The 13,282-nt window shown below is 37.8% G+C and overlaps 1 protein-coding gene across 1 annotated transcript; it reads right to left on the bottom strand.

Moving 5' to 3' along the window:
• Positions 1-4,252: 4,252 nt before the first annotated feature.
• LOC113686049 (uncharacterized) lies at positions 4,253-12,724 on the bottom strand. The gene is made up of 9 exons (XM_089212187.1): positions 12,294-12,724; positions 9,650-9,723; positions 8,049-8,141; positions 7,872-7,934; positions 7,317-7,379; positions 6,591-6,708; positions 5,689-5,731; positions 5,366-5,495; positions 4,253-4,900 (listed from the first exon to the last, which is right to left on the bottom strand). The coding sequence occupies exons 1-9, from the start codon at positions 12,601-12,603 to the stop codon at positions 4,370-4,372; spliced, it is 1,425 nt and encodes a 474-aa protein (XP_089068313.1). The 5' UTR covers positions 12,604-12,724; the 3' UTR covers positions 4,253-4,369.
• Positions 12,725-13,282: the final 558 nt, after the last annotated feature.

Raw genomic sequence — 13,282 nt, 5'->3', positions numbered from 1 at the left:
AAGGTCAATTAGCTGCAAAAGAGGGGAGGGGTGGGTCATAACAATATTACAGAGCAGTATGGGGAAATCAGTGTTTATTGTGACACAACGAAAATTCATTGACCCCCACCCCTCTCCCCGTTGGCGATAAATTATGAGCGATCCCTTATGAAAAAAGCATGGAGAACAGAAACAATAATAATCGAAATTTGCCAGACTGTTTGATCAAGAAGTAGGTGCTCTGAAAATGTCAAAAATAAGGGACAAATTATATTTGTAAGTTGTTCGTGGATACATGTGCATTAAGTCTTTCAAAGATACCAGTTATATTATTCTTGTATTGGTTCCCTCCACGTGTACAATTAACTCATTTTACGCCTCTCAATCACCAACTGAGCTGGTCATTACGTTGCTTCCGAATAATTTATTTGGAACCCGGTTTAGCTTGTAAGCGTTCGGCGGGAGAAACTCACGAACACACAACCTAGATATTTTCAAATGGGCATTTTGTACAAATAAAAGAGACGACTTACAAGTATTTCAAAAATAGAGGAGTTTAAAAATTACAAAGGTGGATCGACATTATATATTCCAGTTATACAATAACACCGGGTATTCCCCAGTACAAGTTGAGGCAACAAGGTCACGTGACACAAAGCCATATCGTACGAACGAAACTCTTCGAAAGAATATTACTGGTGATGTTCCTCAAATGGTGTCACCAATTTTTACAGCTTACGCCCTGCATAATGACAATCTTCACTTAAACATTTACTTCATGAGCATCACAAAATCGAACCAAACAATTCTATAAAAGTCAAAATTCTACGCTGTTAATGGATTTGATAATAGACTCTGGAAACATTTTTTTTTCGCGCTACGTAAAACATTTTAGGGTTGATAAGTACAAAAGCATCCATTGAAGGAAAAAAATTTGCTCACTTATCTATCCTTGGACATCACTTAAGACTGACAGTCTCTCTTAAAGGCTGAAAAAAGGGAAGTCACAGGAAAAAAGGGAAATTTTGCTCTCTCTCTATCAGCGACCTCATCACCTGACGAAGAAGCCTCTTTATTCATCCGAAGTAGACTAATGAATTTGATTATAAACATCGTGCTTCATAAGCACCTCCGTGCACAGAAATCATTGATGCTTTCAAGACCAATTATGAGGTTAAAGAATACTTTCTTTTTTCCGCGGAAGAGTTTCCGTCGAAGTTGGTTGCAAAACGAGATTAGTGTTTGCACTCATCGTGCCCTGGGTTCCAGGTCTCGTTCTGGCACGACATGCGTAAATTATTTTGATTGGCTTTGTTAAGCTAACGGTAAGAAAACTTAAAAAATAAGGATGCCAACAAGATCATTACAGTAACTGTTATTTGTTATCTTATGAAACGAGACCGGTTGATTTCTCGTGTTTTTTATTTATTTATTTATACTTTTAAGGATTCTGCTGCTACTCTCTGAGGCAAACGATCTCTTGCATGGCCCCCTAAAATTGCACAACTCGATGACCAAAAAGATCCGAATATATAGGTCTCATTGTAAAGTATAGTTCTACGTCCTCGAGAGGGGTCGGGTAAGCAAACCAAAAAAAAAACACAACGAGAAATCGAAATTATTGAGAGATACAGTCGTTAAGGAATGTAATAATATTTCTTTCTATTATCAAAAAACTTGGATCAGCAGATATTAAATTAGTTCATCTTATCTCTGGCCTGATAAGGTCCCCGCTAACGTTTATGAAAACGATTCCATGTTACCTTGCAACTGTTGAGTTGCAAATCACAGATGAAGTCCAAACGTGGTTAAAACGAAAAAAAAAAATAAAAAAGGGCACCCGAGAGGCAGCCAGGTGTGGCACGGATGTTCTTACCGCAATTTGACGATTTTTACCTTTGTCATGGTACAGCTCAGTATCGTGAGATCAGTGCTGGTTCTATCAGAATTTATGATAAAGTTCGGATATAACGCGCGCTGTCATTGGTTGAAAGAGCGTGCTCTATGAGAGTATAGAGCATAGAACTGAGCTAAAGCTGTCACGCCATCTTCCAAATTGTACCATGTTCGACCTTTTCCGGGACTTCTTTTTAGCTTTTTTCCGATAATTGAAAGTGAAATTTCGGAACACGCGAGCCGGCAAGTAGTAACAGAAGAACCAAAGAAAGGTTTGTAAACATACCAGGCGCCGTTATTTACGTTATTAAAACGTGGGCAGATACGAAAATCCTCAAAGGAAAAACAAAAAAACATTCCGAGTTTTAAAGATTTTCACGCTCAGTTAGATTGCAAGCTTACGTACGGTAATGAAAATCAAACACAGCCAACACTCGTATAGTATATAAAGTTCAGAGTTCAAAAACAAAACAGAACAAAACAGAAATGATGAAAAATATAACCAAACTGGCATAATTGTTAAAATTCATACTAATCATGACGGTGTCTGAGCATGATGATCATGCTGAAGTCCATCGCGGCTCACTTATCATGCCACCCATCGAGTGAAAAAATAAGAGCTCGCTCTGATATCCTTTCCAAGGTGTTGAGTGGAAAGTCACTTCAGTCACTGCGGCCGAGTTTTGCGGCGCTGTCATCCCGAGCGATCTTCATGTTTCGGTGAATTCGGCTGTCGTTCATTTAAAAAACACTCGCCTTGAACAGTTTGTTTTCTACCTTGTCATGTGAAAAAGCCCGCGTGTTTTTATGAGCCATAATTCGGCTGAAGTTCACTGAACATTTCACTTCAAGATTCTGAATTAAAAACTTCAGGCAAAAGCGTTAAATTCGACCTGCCGAATTATTTTAGTTTGTAAACTATCGCAGAGTGTGAACTTTGATGGTTTTTGAACTTTGATGGTTTGACACTTTTGACAGCTTTTGTCTTGTACAGCCAATCAGATTATTTGAACCACTCTAACAGGGATTCTGATTGGCTTATTGTAGCGTGCTCTATGAGAGTATAGAGTATGCTGACGACACTGTTCTTCGTTTTGGAAATAAAGTTTGTTTTGAAAATTGAAAGTAATTCTAGGGGAATTTAAAGGATTCTTTATTATAAAACAAATAGAGAAGCCTTGACTGTGCTCTGTTCTGTCATAAAGCACTTAGGAGGCGGCTAGAGCACTCAAGAAGTGGGAAGAAACACTCGACTACGTCTCGTGTTTCTCCCTACACTTCTTTCGTGCTCTAGCCGCTTCCTACGTGCTTTATAACAGAACAGAGCACAGTCAGTGCTTCTCTATTTGTTAAATCAGTAGTATTCAGAATTAAATGAAAACCTTCAGACGTAACAACAATCGCATAAACTATTATCTTTGTCAAAAAGCCGTAAGGTTCTGAGAGATCACTACTTTTCTGTCTTGTTTTAATTTGCCGGTTTTTTTTTTAATATAGCATGCTACACGCTCCAGAAATATGTTCGCTCCTAGGAAGCCAAAACAAAGCACACTTGAATGCTGGTATTTTTCAATTTTCCTTTGTACATAGCATCAATCTTTGTTTGGGACTCCTAAATCTCTGTTTTACATGATTGTTAAACAAAAAAAAATTCAGGCTTGTACGGGATTTGAACCAATAACCTCTGCGATACCAATACAGTGCTCTATTAATTGAGCTAACAAGCTTTATGTCGATTCCAAATAAACCCGTGAAGTGATGAATAAATCACTGTGTATATAGGAAAATCAAATATGTGAACTGCGGCTAAAGACGTGAATATGAGAGCGATCTTCGCAGTAATGAACATTATTTGAGCAGTGAAATTAAGGCCTGATGAAAAAAAAATTTAGCTTGTGAGACGTTCCACGGGAGAAACGCACGAACACACAACCTAGTTATTTTCAAATGGGCATTTTGTACAAATAAAAGAGACGACATGCAAGGATTTCGAAAGTAGAGGAGTTTCAAAATTACAAAGGTGGATGGACACTATATTCCAGTTATACAATAACACCGGGTATTCCCTAGTACAAGTTGAGGCAATTAGGTCACGTGACACATTGAGCCATATCGTGCGAACGAAACTCTTTGAAAGAATATTACTGGTGATGTTTCTCAAATTGTGTCCACCAATTTTTACGGCTTACGCCCTGCATAATAAAAATCTGCACTTAGCATATACTTCATGAGCATCACAAAATCGGACCAAACAATTCTATAAAGGTCAAAATTCCCCGCTCCTAACGGCTTTGACTCTGGAAACGTTTTGTTTTTCGCGCTACAAAAAAATATTTCAGGGATGATAAGTACACAAACATCCATTCAAGACAAAACATTTGCTAATTAATTTATTCTTAGACATTACTTGAGAATCATAGTCTCTCTTATGCTTTGCTTTTGATAAAAAAAAAAACTGTTCGCTCCTTTTGGAGCCAAATAAGAGCTTTCTTTGTTATTGAACAAAAATGTAGCCCATAGTTTTGATGTTTTTACCACCATTATCTGCTCCCCATCCGTGCATTGCCACATTTCCACACGAGCTCCAGTGATCAGGATGTCCTCCAGTACCAAAACCGATCCTGGAATCACAGCTGTTGCAGTTTTTCTCTTGGTTACCAAGGATACCAATTCGAGCCCTGGGTTGAAGGGCGCCAGAACCTTTACAAAATGTGTTAAATCCTTCCCGGTTACAATTTGATTGTAGTGAGGCAATTGAAGGAAGCAGCGTCTTCCATTTTTCTCTGCCCAGTGAGGTTTTGCGGAATTTCCCATCAGCGATCAGAGAGAAAAGGGAGGAAGCTGGCTTGTTGATGGCGATGAAGTTGACTTTTTTGCCGATTTTCATACCGAGACAGATCCTGTTGAATTTCATTTCCCAGTATGTTGGTAACATTGTCTCATTCCCGTCAAACCCAGTCGAGCCAGCAGAAGGGTTGTATCCTAGCTTGTTGGTCCAAATTAATTTATTGTAATGAAAAGTGTCCTAGTTAATGAAACAAATCAAAACGTTTCATTTTCGCTCAACGTCTTTGTTCCACAATGAAATTCGAATGCATGAATAGAAACACAGTAAACACCGGGCCTTTCCCATTTCGATCCCGGTTACTACCTACAAAATCTCGGCCCTCTTTAATTCCCCTTGGAGGTTGTAGTTATATAGAGTCTGCTGGACAATATTTTGTCTAATTGAAGCATGTGATTTATGCCTTTTAAAGTACAATTACTCCAAATTTCGTCTATATTGAACAGGAATAGAACGCGCGAACTCAACTGATTTAAAAATCTTTTCACTTTTATTATTTTTTTTTTTTACAAAAATGATAGATTTAGATTTGCAAAATTCAAATGAACACTTTTGAACAAGAATTTTTATGAACCATTTTAATAATTTAAAGAAGAGAGGAAACTATCTTTTGATGAATTTTTATTAGAATCGTTTCATGTTTACCTTTGAACCATCCATTTTCATCACCAGAGTCCAACCACCACCCCCACATCCATCAAGTGTTGTCATGTGACAGTAAACTGGAAGGATCTTTTTCCCCAGCTTCAGAGGGTAAGCCTTGTTGACATCAGATCTGAAAAGTGAGGAAAATAACAAACAACGAATATAATCAATTCTTGAAAGAAGAGGTATATGTAAAGTATTGATTCAGAGTCTCTATAACCTGCAGCGATAGTCGAACCCAAGGCAGCTTGGGATACTATCAAAACACATTCTCTAATTTTAATTTATTGCAAAATGCGTTCTGCTGGATGGAAAGAACTTACCCATTTGTGTTGTACAGCTCCTTACAACTTTCAGCGGCTGGAGCTTGAATTTGAAAAAGAAACCAGAGAGTAAGAATTAGATTGTTCAACTTCCCTCCCATTTGACCCAAAATGTTTCTTGCCAGACTACGCTGAAGAAGACTAGCAGCGAAAAACTCGTGATCCATACCGAAAGTGACTTAAGTGTGGGAGCAATGATAATACACTATCTTACTGAAAAATTAGTTTATCTCTTGAGAAAGTTTTCGTCCTCAAACTCACAATAAAACATATTTAAATGAAAAGCAAAGAAAGCAATTCAAACATCAACATGGAGGGCACCAGTTGTTATTGATGGCCTGTGGGGGGGGGGGAAGGGGGGGGGAAAGGGGAGGAATTTGGGAGCAATCAAATTGTTTTCAAGGGGTAACGGAGGGGGGGGGATAAAAATACTACAGAGCCTTAGGAGGGCGGGGATTGCAGTGGCCTGAGATGTAGTAGCGGGTTATTTGGTTGTGTTCATGGGCAAGACACAACCCTCACAGTGCCTCTCTCCACCCAGGATTATTAATGGGTACAGGCGAGTTGTCAGGGAAGTCTGATGAAATGCTGGGGGGGGGGGGGGTAACCTAGCATCCCATCCAAGGGAGAGTGGTAATACTCCTAGTCGCTTCATGTTACATGAAAACCGGGATTAGCTTCACCCGGGTGGGCAAATAGGCTACAGACTTTTTACCTCAGGGGGATCAGATCCCTTTTTTTTCTTTCTTTCTTTTTTTTTTTTTGCCCTGCAGGAGATAAATACGATCAGTCCCTACTGGCTGCGCATCTCGCTTGCAAAGTAAAAACATTTTTTGAGCATCGCTGTACATGCACACTCCTTGATATAATGATATTCCGGTTGTGAATTTCAGGAAACTTACGTGTTTCTTCGCAAGAATTGGCCGAACAGCAACATTTCAATTTGCAGTCCTCGAACGCTGAGTTCCAGGTCACATTCTGGCAAGACTCGCTTAAGTTACTTTGAATAGCTTTGTCGAGCTGAGACAAAAAAATTTCATAGGATCGCTATCATAATTATTACATTTTTTTTATTCATATTAAACGTTATAACCCACTCATTAAGTTTCGCGCGACTCTATCGGTTACCTTGCGTCACGTGGTACAAAATCACCAGAAAGTTATCACGCAATAGCCTCCATTTACGTCGCTATTTATTTTTCGATTATTTCCGTCGAATGGAAACAAAGACAGCGGAAAAAAAGCCAGCTTGAGGCTTTTACTTTTTACCTTTATTACTATACATGAAAGGAAAACGAACTTGCTTCGTGGAGTCCAATGGTAGTGACATTAATTAAAAAGTTGATTTCAAATGCTGCTCCGGAAAGTACAAAAGATTCAACAAAATTTTGCAGTCAATAACAGCTAAATTTTTTGGCCGTTTTACGGCTAACGATTAACCCTATGGATGCCATATTATCGTTGGCTCGATAACGTCCCTGCTTATGTTTAACAAATAGACTCACTGTAGTCATGCGTCTGTTCAGTGATGCATAACATATGATTTAAAGATATGATGAGAAAAAAGAGTGGCACACCGGGAGCATCCAAGCGTGTCACTGATGATCCTACTCGATGACGATGTTTACCTTTGTCACTGTACAGTTCAGTACCGAGACATCATCGCTGGTTCTATCTGACTTAGACTTCACCTGGTTAAAGTAAGAATAGCGGTATCCAAATAAAAATGGGACCTCTATTAACGTTATACATGAAGGAAAATGTGGCTTAACTTGCCAGGAGATATAAGTATCAAAGAGATCGTGAGCGCAAAATGTTGGATTAAGAGGATGCATCACAGTGATCAGACGAAAGGATTTTTAGTACATGCGCGAATTTGTGTGCGAATGAATGCAGTGGGATATGAAAGAAATAAAACTGAGAATAACTAAATGCAAAATAGAAATTTAGAAAATGACCGATGACCAAACAGTGGAAAATCATAAATAGTAAAAACTAAAGACAAATGACGAGAAAAGTAAATAGAAACGCTAGATTTTTACAACTGCTGTAAATTTAGGATTTAGTAACAAACTTCATCTGCGGGAGTATTATCAAAGTACTGCAAGCAGACAAAACGGACAAAGAAAATTCTAGCTTCTCATTTGCTATGTCACAAGTGCAAACATTACACAAACGTTTACCTTCGTCACACTACTTTTCAGGTCTGTTATATCTTTGCTTGTTCTGTCCAATGTAGACTTTACCTGGTTAGAGGATGAATAAGGATCTCCACGTTAAGTGATAATTGTATTCACGTAGCAAGAATGAACTTTTCTGGTCATTACGAAGTCTTCATATATGTGTGGACTCAATTTTACCTTGATCACGGTGCTGTTAAGCTCTGATAGATCAATTCTTGATCTATCTAACTTGGACTTCACCTCGTTAAAAGATGCCTTGTAATTTTCCAGCTGTAAACAAGATAACAGAGTTTCAATAGCATGCTCTTACCCTTCGGAAATGTGTTCGTTTGTGTGGAGCTGAAACAAAGTTCACTACTTTTCAAGGGGCTAATAATCTTGCATTGATATTGTTTCACGTATGCAACAATCGAGTAAAAATTTCACCTTTGTCACAATGTTGTGAAGTTTGGAGATATCATTGTTTGTTCTGGTCAACTTAAATTTTCTCTGGTTTAAGGACGAGTTGAAATGTTCCAGCCGTAAATATGATAAATGATTAGTTTTTCTGTTTTCTTAACACCTTGCTCCGCCATTAGGAAATATATTAACCCTTATGAAGCCAAAACAAAGTTCACTTCAGTGTCGTTTTTTTAGCTACCCTGTTATAAGGCACAATCTTTTTTCGTGATTTCTAAATTTTTTTTTTACTTGTTTGAGACGGTAAGAAGTGATTGGTAACATTTCCATTAGGTAGTTTTTGCTTTGAAACTTTAAATGAAAAGTATACTTTAGGGCAATCATTTTCCCTTTGATCAAATGGTGCAAGAAATATTAAATATATTTGTTTTTATATGTGTATTCCAAGCAACCATGAAGAACAAAGGAAATTTAAAGATAAATTGACAAGAATGAAACGGATATTGCCAAAGATTTCCGTGAAACAAGATCAACATATGTAATGACGATGGAACAGAAGAGATTTGAAAATAGAACTGAAGAAGTAAAATTGAGCAGATGTTATCAAAGATTTACGTTGTACCTTCACTTTGATCATAGCAGAGCTGAGATATTCAAGCTATCATGGGGGATAAATGTATAAAGGGGTAAGTTTCTAGAGAAACTGTGGTGCTGCATCGGTGGGAGAGTATAACAGGGTAATTTAGCATTATCAACTGAGTTCATGATGTAAATTGGCTACTGTAAAGAGTTTAAGAGCTGACGTTTCGAGTATTAGCCCTTCGTCAGAGCGATTAGCGAGGGGCTAATACTCGAATCTTTAGCTTTTAAAACTCTTTACGGTGGCCAATTTACGTTATTAACTCAGTTGATAATACTAAATTACCCTAACATGAGAGATATCTCGGTAAAAATGCCATCAGAAAAAGTAACCGACATTCGTTACAAGATGGACACACGTTTCAAAGAAGTCGAATTCATTTCTGAGCGAAGAAAGCAGAGGCTTACAAATACAGTTACCCCTGTTATAGTGATTTTACCTCAGTGAAGTCATCATTTCTTTAATCCGATGTAGACTTCAATGTCTGATTCAAGGACAATTGGAGGTATTAATCTTGAAATTCAATAAAAATACCCAAATATCGTGTATTCACCTGAACATCTCTTGTTGCAGATAAGCACTTTGGTTAGCTAGTTTCAGGGGTGTTTCTGTTTAGGTGAGGGGGGAAAGTGTCCTGGGATGAACGTAACCTCCTCTGACTATGCCCCCTCTGTTTTTTAATTACTTCAGAATATTAGGGAGCTTTTTCGTATTGGTTATTCTCTCTTACGTCCCTTACCAAATCAGAAATGCTTGTCTCATTCTCCCCTAGGAAATTCTTCTTAGTCAGCTGGTTTTTATTTTGTTGGGCCCCTGAAATAGAAATCAGTACGTCGCAGGAGACACAGTTAAAGTAAACAAAACACACAATCAAACAATTTAAGCTTTGTAACTGGGTCTTAAATTAAGATATAAAGAAATTTCAATAAATCAAAGTGCTCTGTGTGCAAACTCGTGAATTGACACATGATTTTTAACTCGTGAATTGCGCGCATGCGCAAGAGCGAGTTATAGATACGATGTGGGGAATGGCGCTCGCTCGATTGGTCGATTCCTGTAAACTTTTTTTAGATTTTAGGCTTTTGAGTGCATTTTATAGTTTTTGGCGAGCAATAAACAGACGAAATGGCGACCTTTGTTGCTAAGAATAGTGGCGGGGTGAAAAAGAAGCCAATGATAATCTTAAAAGAGTTTTTTTTTTCGTTTTAGTTTCAACAAGCGGCGCCAGCGACTGGCAGGCATGCAAGGATTCACACTGAAATAACAGAACAACCTTCGTTTTTCATAAAATTGTAATTTACAGTCCTTGAACTTGAAAACAATCCGAAGATTCATTGAAAATATCACTTACTGCGAAGCGCTCGGAGTTTACAGATGTTCAAAAGCTTTTTCTGTTATAGCGTGAGATTGAGGACAAAATTGATCATTACGTTTCGTCGCGTGTGTTTTTCCTGTGAGAAGCAACAAAAGATGCCGGCGACTGACGAAATAACAAGTTAACACGAAAATCAGATAACACCTAAACAAACAATTTTAGCTACCGATTTTCAGTGAATTTTTAAAGAACAATTTTCTTTTAAGTTTCAAGACAATTTGAAGATTCAACATACAAACAACGTACTAAAATGCGAAAGTTACACACCACAAAATTGATAAATAGGCCTGAAATGAAATTCTATCTTGTTATTGATCATACGTTGCCTAGCACGTGACCTAAATCTACCCAGGCGGAGATCCAAAATGACGGTGGCAGGCTTGGCTTAGTTATATCACTCAAAACTCGTTCCCGTTTGTCTCATTTGATAAAGAGGGAATCGTTAATGTTTTCATTAAGACAGTATTGCCTTGATTTTCTAATATTTACAACGAAAGACAGTAAATTTCACTTTTCACCCACATCTACTTCCAACCTTTTCTTTTGAACCAGAAACAAAAATGATAGACGTTTAAAACACATGACATCATCCACCTTGTCAAATGTAATAGCATGATCATTTCAATTGTAATGCCTTCTTATCCCAACGTTACTTTGTTTCTTTGCTACATTAGCGAACACTGAACTACTGCTAGTACTCTAGATATGACAATCAACCACAAAATTCCCTAAACCAGATAACATTAAACATAATCTAAAAAATCATGTGTCAATTCACGAGTTTGCTCACAGAGCACTTTGATTTAGATTATGTTTAATGTTATCTGGTTTAGGGAATTTTGTGGTTGATTGTCATATCTAGAGTACGAGCAGTAGTTCAGTGTTCGCTAATGTAGCAGAGAAACAAAGTAACGTTGGGATAAGAAGGCATTACAATTGAAATGATCATGCTATTACATTTGACAAGGTGGATGATGTCATGTGTTTTAAACGTCTATCATTTTTGTTTCTGGTTCAAAAGAAAAGGTTGGAAGTAGATGTGGGTGAAAAGTGAAATTTACTGTCTTTCGTTGTAAATATTAGAAAATCAAGGCAATACTGTCTTAATGAAAACATTAACGATTCCCTCTTTATCAAATGAGACAAACGGGAACGAGTTTTGAGTGATATAACTAAGCCAAGCCTGCCACCGTCATTTTGGATCTCCGCCTGGGTAGATTTAGGTCACGTGCTAGGCAACGTATGATCAATAACAAGATAGAATTTCATTTCAGGCCTATTTATCAATTTTGTGGTGTGTAACTTTCGCATTTTAGTACGTTGTTTGTATGTTGAATCTTCAAATTGTCTTGAAACTTAAAAGAAAATTGTTCTTTAAAAATTCACTGAAAATCGGTAGCTAAAATTGTTTGTTTAGGTGTTATCTGATTTTCGTGTTAACTTGTTATTTCGTCAGTCGCCGGCATCTTTTGTTGCTTCTCACAGGAAAAACACACGCGACGAAACGTAATGATCAATTTTGTCCTCAATCTCACGCTATAACAGAAAAAGCTTTTGAACATCTGTAAACTCCGAGCGCTTCGCAGTAAGTGATATTTTCAATGAATCTTCGGATTGTTTTCAAGTTCAAGGACTGTAAATTACAATTTTATGAAAAACGAAGGTTGTTCTGTTATTTCAGTGTGAATCCTTGCATGCCTGCCAGTCGCTGGCGCCGCTTGTTGAAACTAAAACGAAAAAAAAAACTCTTTTAAGATTATCATTGGCTTCTTTTTCACCCCGCCACTATTCTTAGCAACAAAGGTCGCCATTTCGTCTGTTTATTGCTCGCCAAAAACTATAAAATGCACTCAAAAGCCTAAAATCTAAAAAAAGTTTACAGGAATCGACCAATCGAGCGAGCGAGCGAGCGAGCGAATGCTATTCCCCACATCGTATCTATAACTCGCTCTTGCGCATGCGCGCAATTCACGAGTTAAAAAGGAGAAAAACTTGAATAAAACCTAACCATTTTGTTCAGAGCATCCACACCTGCGACCAATTTTCGCGGAAATTATCAGCAGACCCACGAGAAGGGAAACCGTCAAAATTAAACACGTGACAATGGCCAGCCACAATAGACGATAGTTGGACCGTTGCTTGCTTGGTTTAATGCGTTCTAGATCTTCTTGAGAGATCCTTGGGTCATCTTCCGTTTCGGTGTGATTCTGCTCGTCAGCATTTTTATCAACTGATTGCAGAATAATGGACTTGTCGGTAGGCACCATATCACCTTTACAGCCTAGATTTGCTGAGGCTCCTGCCATCATCCTGTGCATTTTGGATTTCTCTCTGTGAAGTGATTTAAGAAGTGTGCATTTTTAAAGAAATCATTTGACCTATAACTCAGATTTATTATCTAAGCGTTTAGTTCGTTTCTACACTCACTTACATCTTTGATTTTTCATTCCATTCCATTTATTTTTGTTTGCTTTTTTTTTCTTCTATGTCCCTGTAATAAGACTGGGGTTTTTAATTGAAGTGATTCTAAAATAAAACATTTGATGAAAGCAGATTGGAGAACTATTCTGAGGAAGAGGTCAGCCGGACAAATGTCTTACTATTTTTCAAAGAAGAAAGAGAAAATGTTAGGAACTAGTCAAGCGGGAAATTTGGGAAAGAACGAGTAACGCCTTACCATGCTACATGCGAAAAAAATTCTTACAATTCTTTCGAGGGTTTCGTCAAACTAGAACGGAACAAAGAAAGAGGTCGAAGAAAAATTTCGTTTAAATATCCTTGACTCGATTTCTCGCTCTGGGTTTACAAACTTATTATGACAGGTATTCTGCTAAATGTATCAAACCTGAATTATCCTGAAGCTTTGTGCACATTAAAAATATTTAACAGTCCGGTGGCGAATGGAAGAAACCATTGTTATGGATACTTGAGCGGATTTCAAGAGATGAGCTTTTGTAACTAAGGTCCTAGTAGTGCGAAGAAATTTCGGCGCAAACT

This window comes from Pocillopora damicornis, chromosome 7 (assembly GCF_964200805.1).
Source record: "Pocillopora damicornis chromosome 7, jaPocDami1.2, whole genome shotgun sequence".
Classification (NCBI taxonomy): domain Eukaryota; kingdom Metazoa; phylum Cnidaria; class Anthozoa; order Scleractinia; family Pocilloporidae; genus Pocillopora; species Pocillopora damicornis.
The sequence above is the reverse complement of the archived record's forward strand: the minus strand, read 5'-3'. Positions and strand labels throughout refer to the sequence as shown.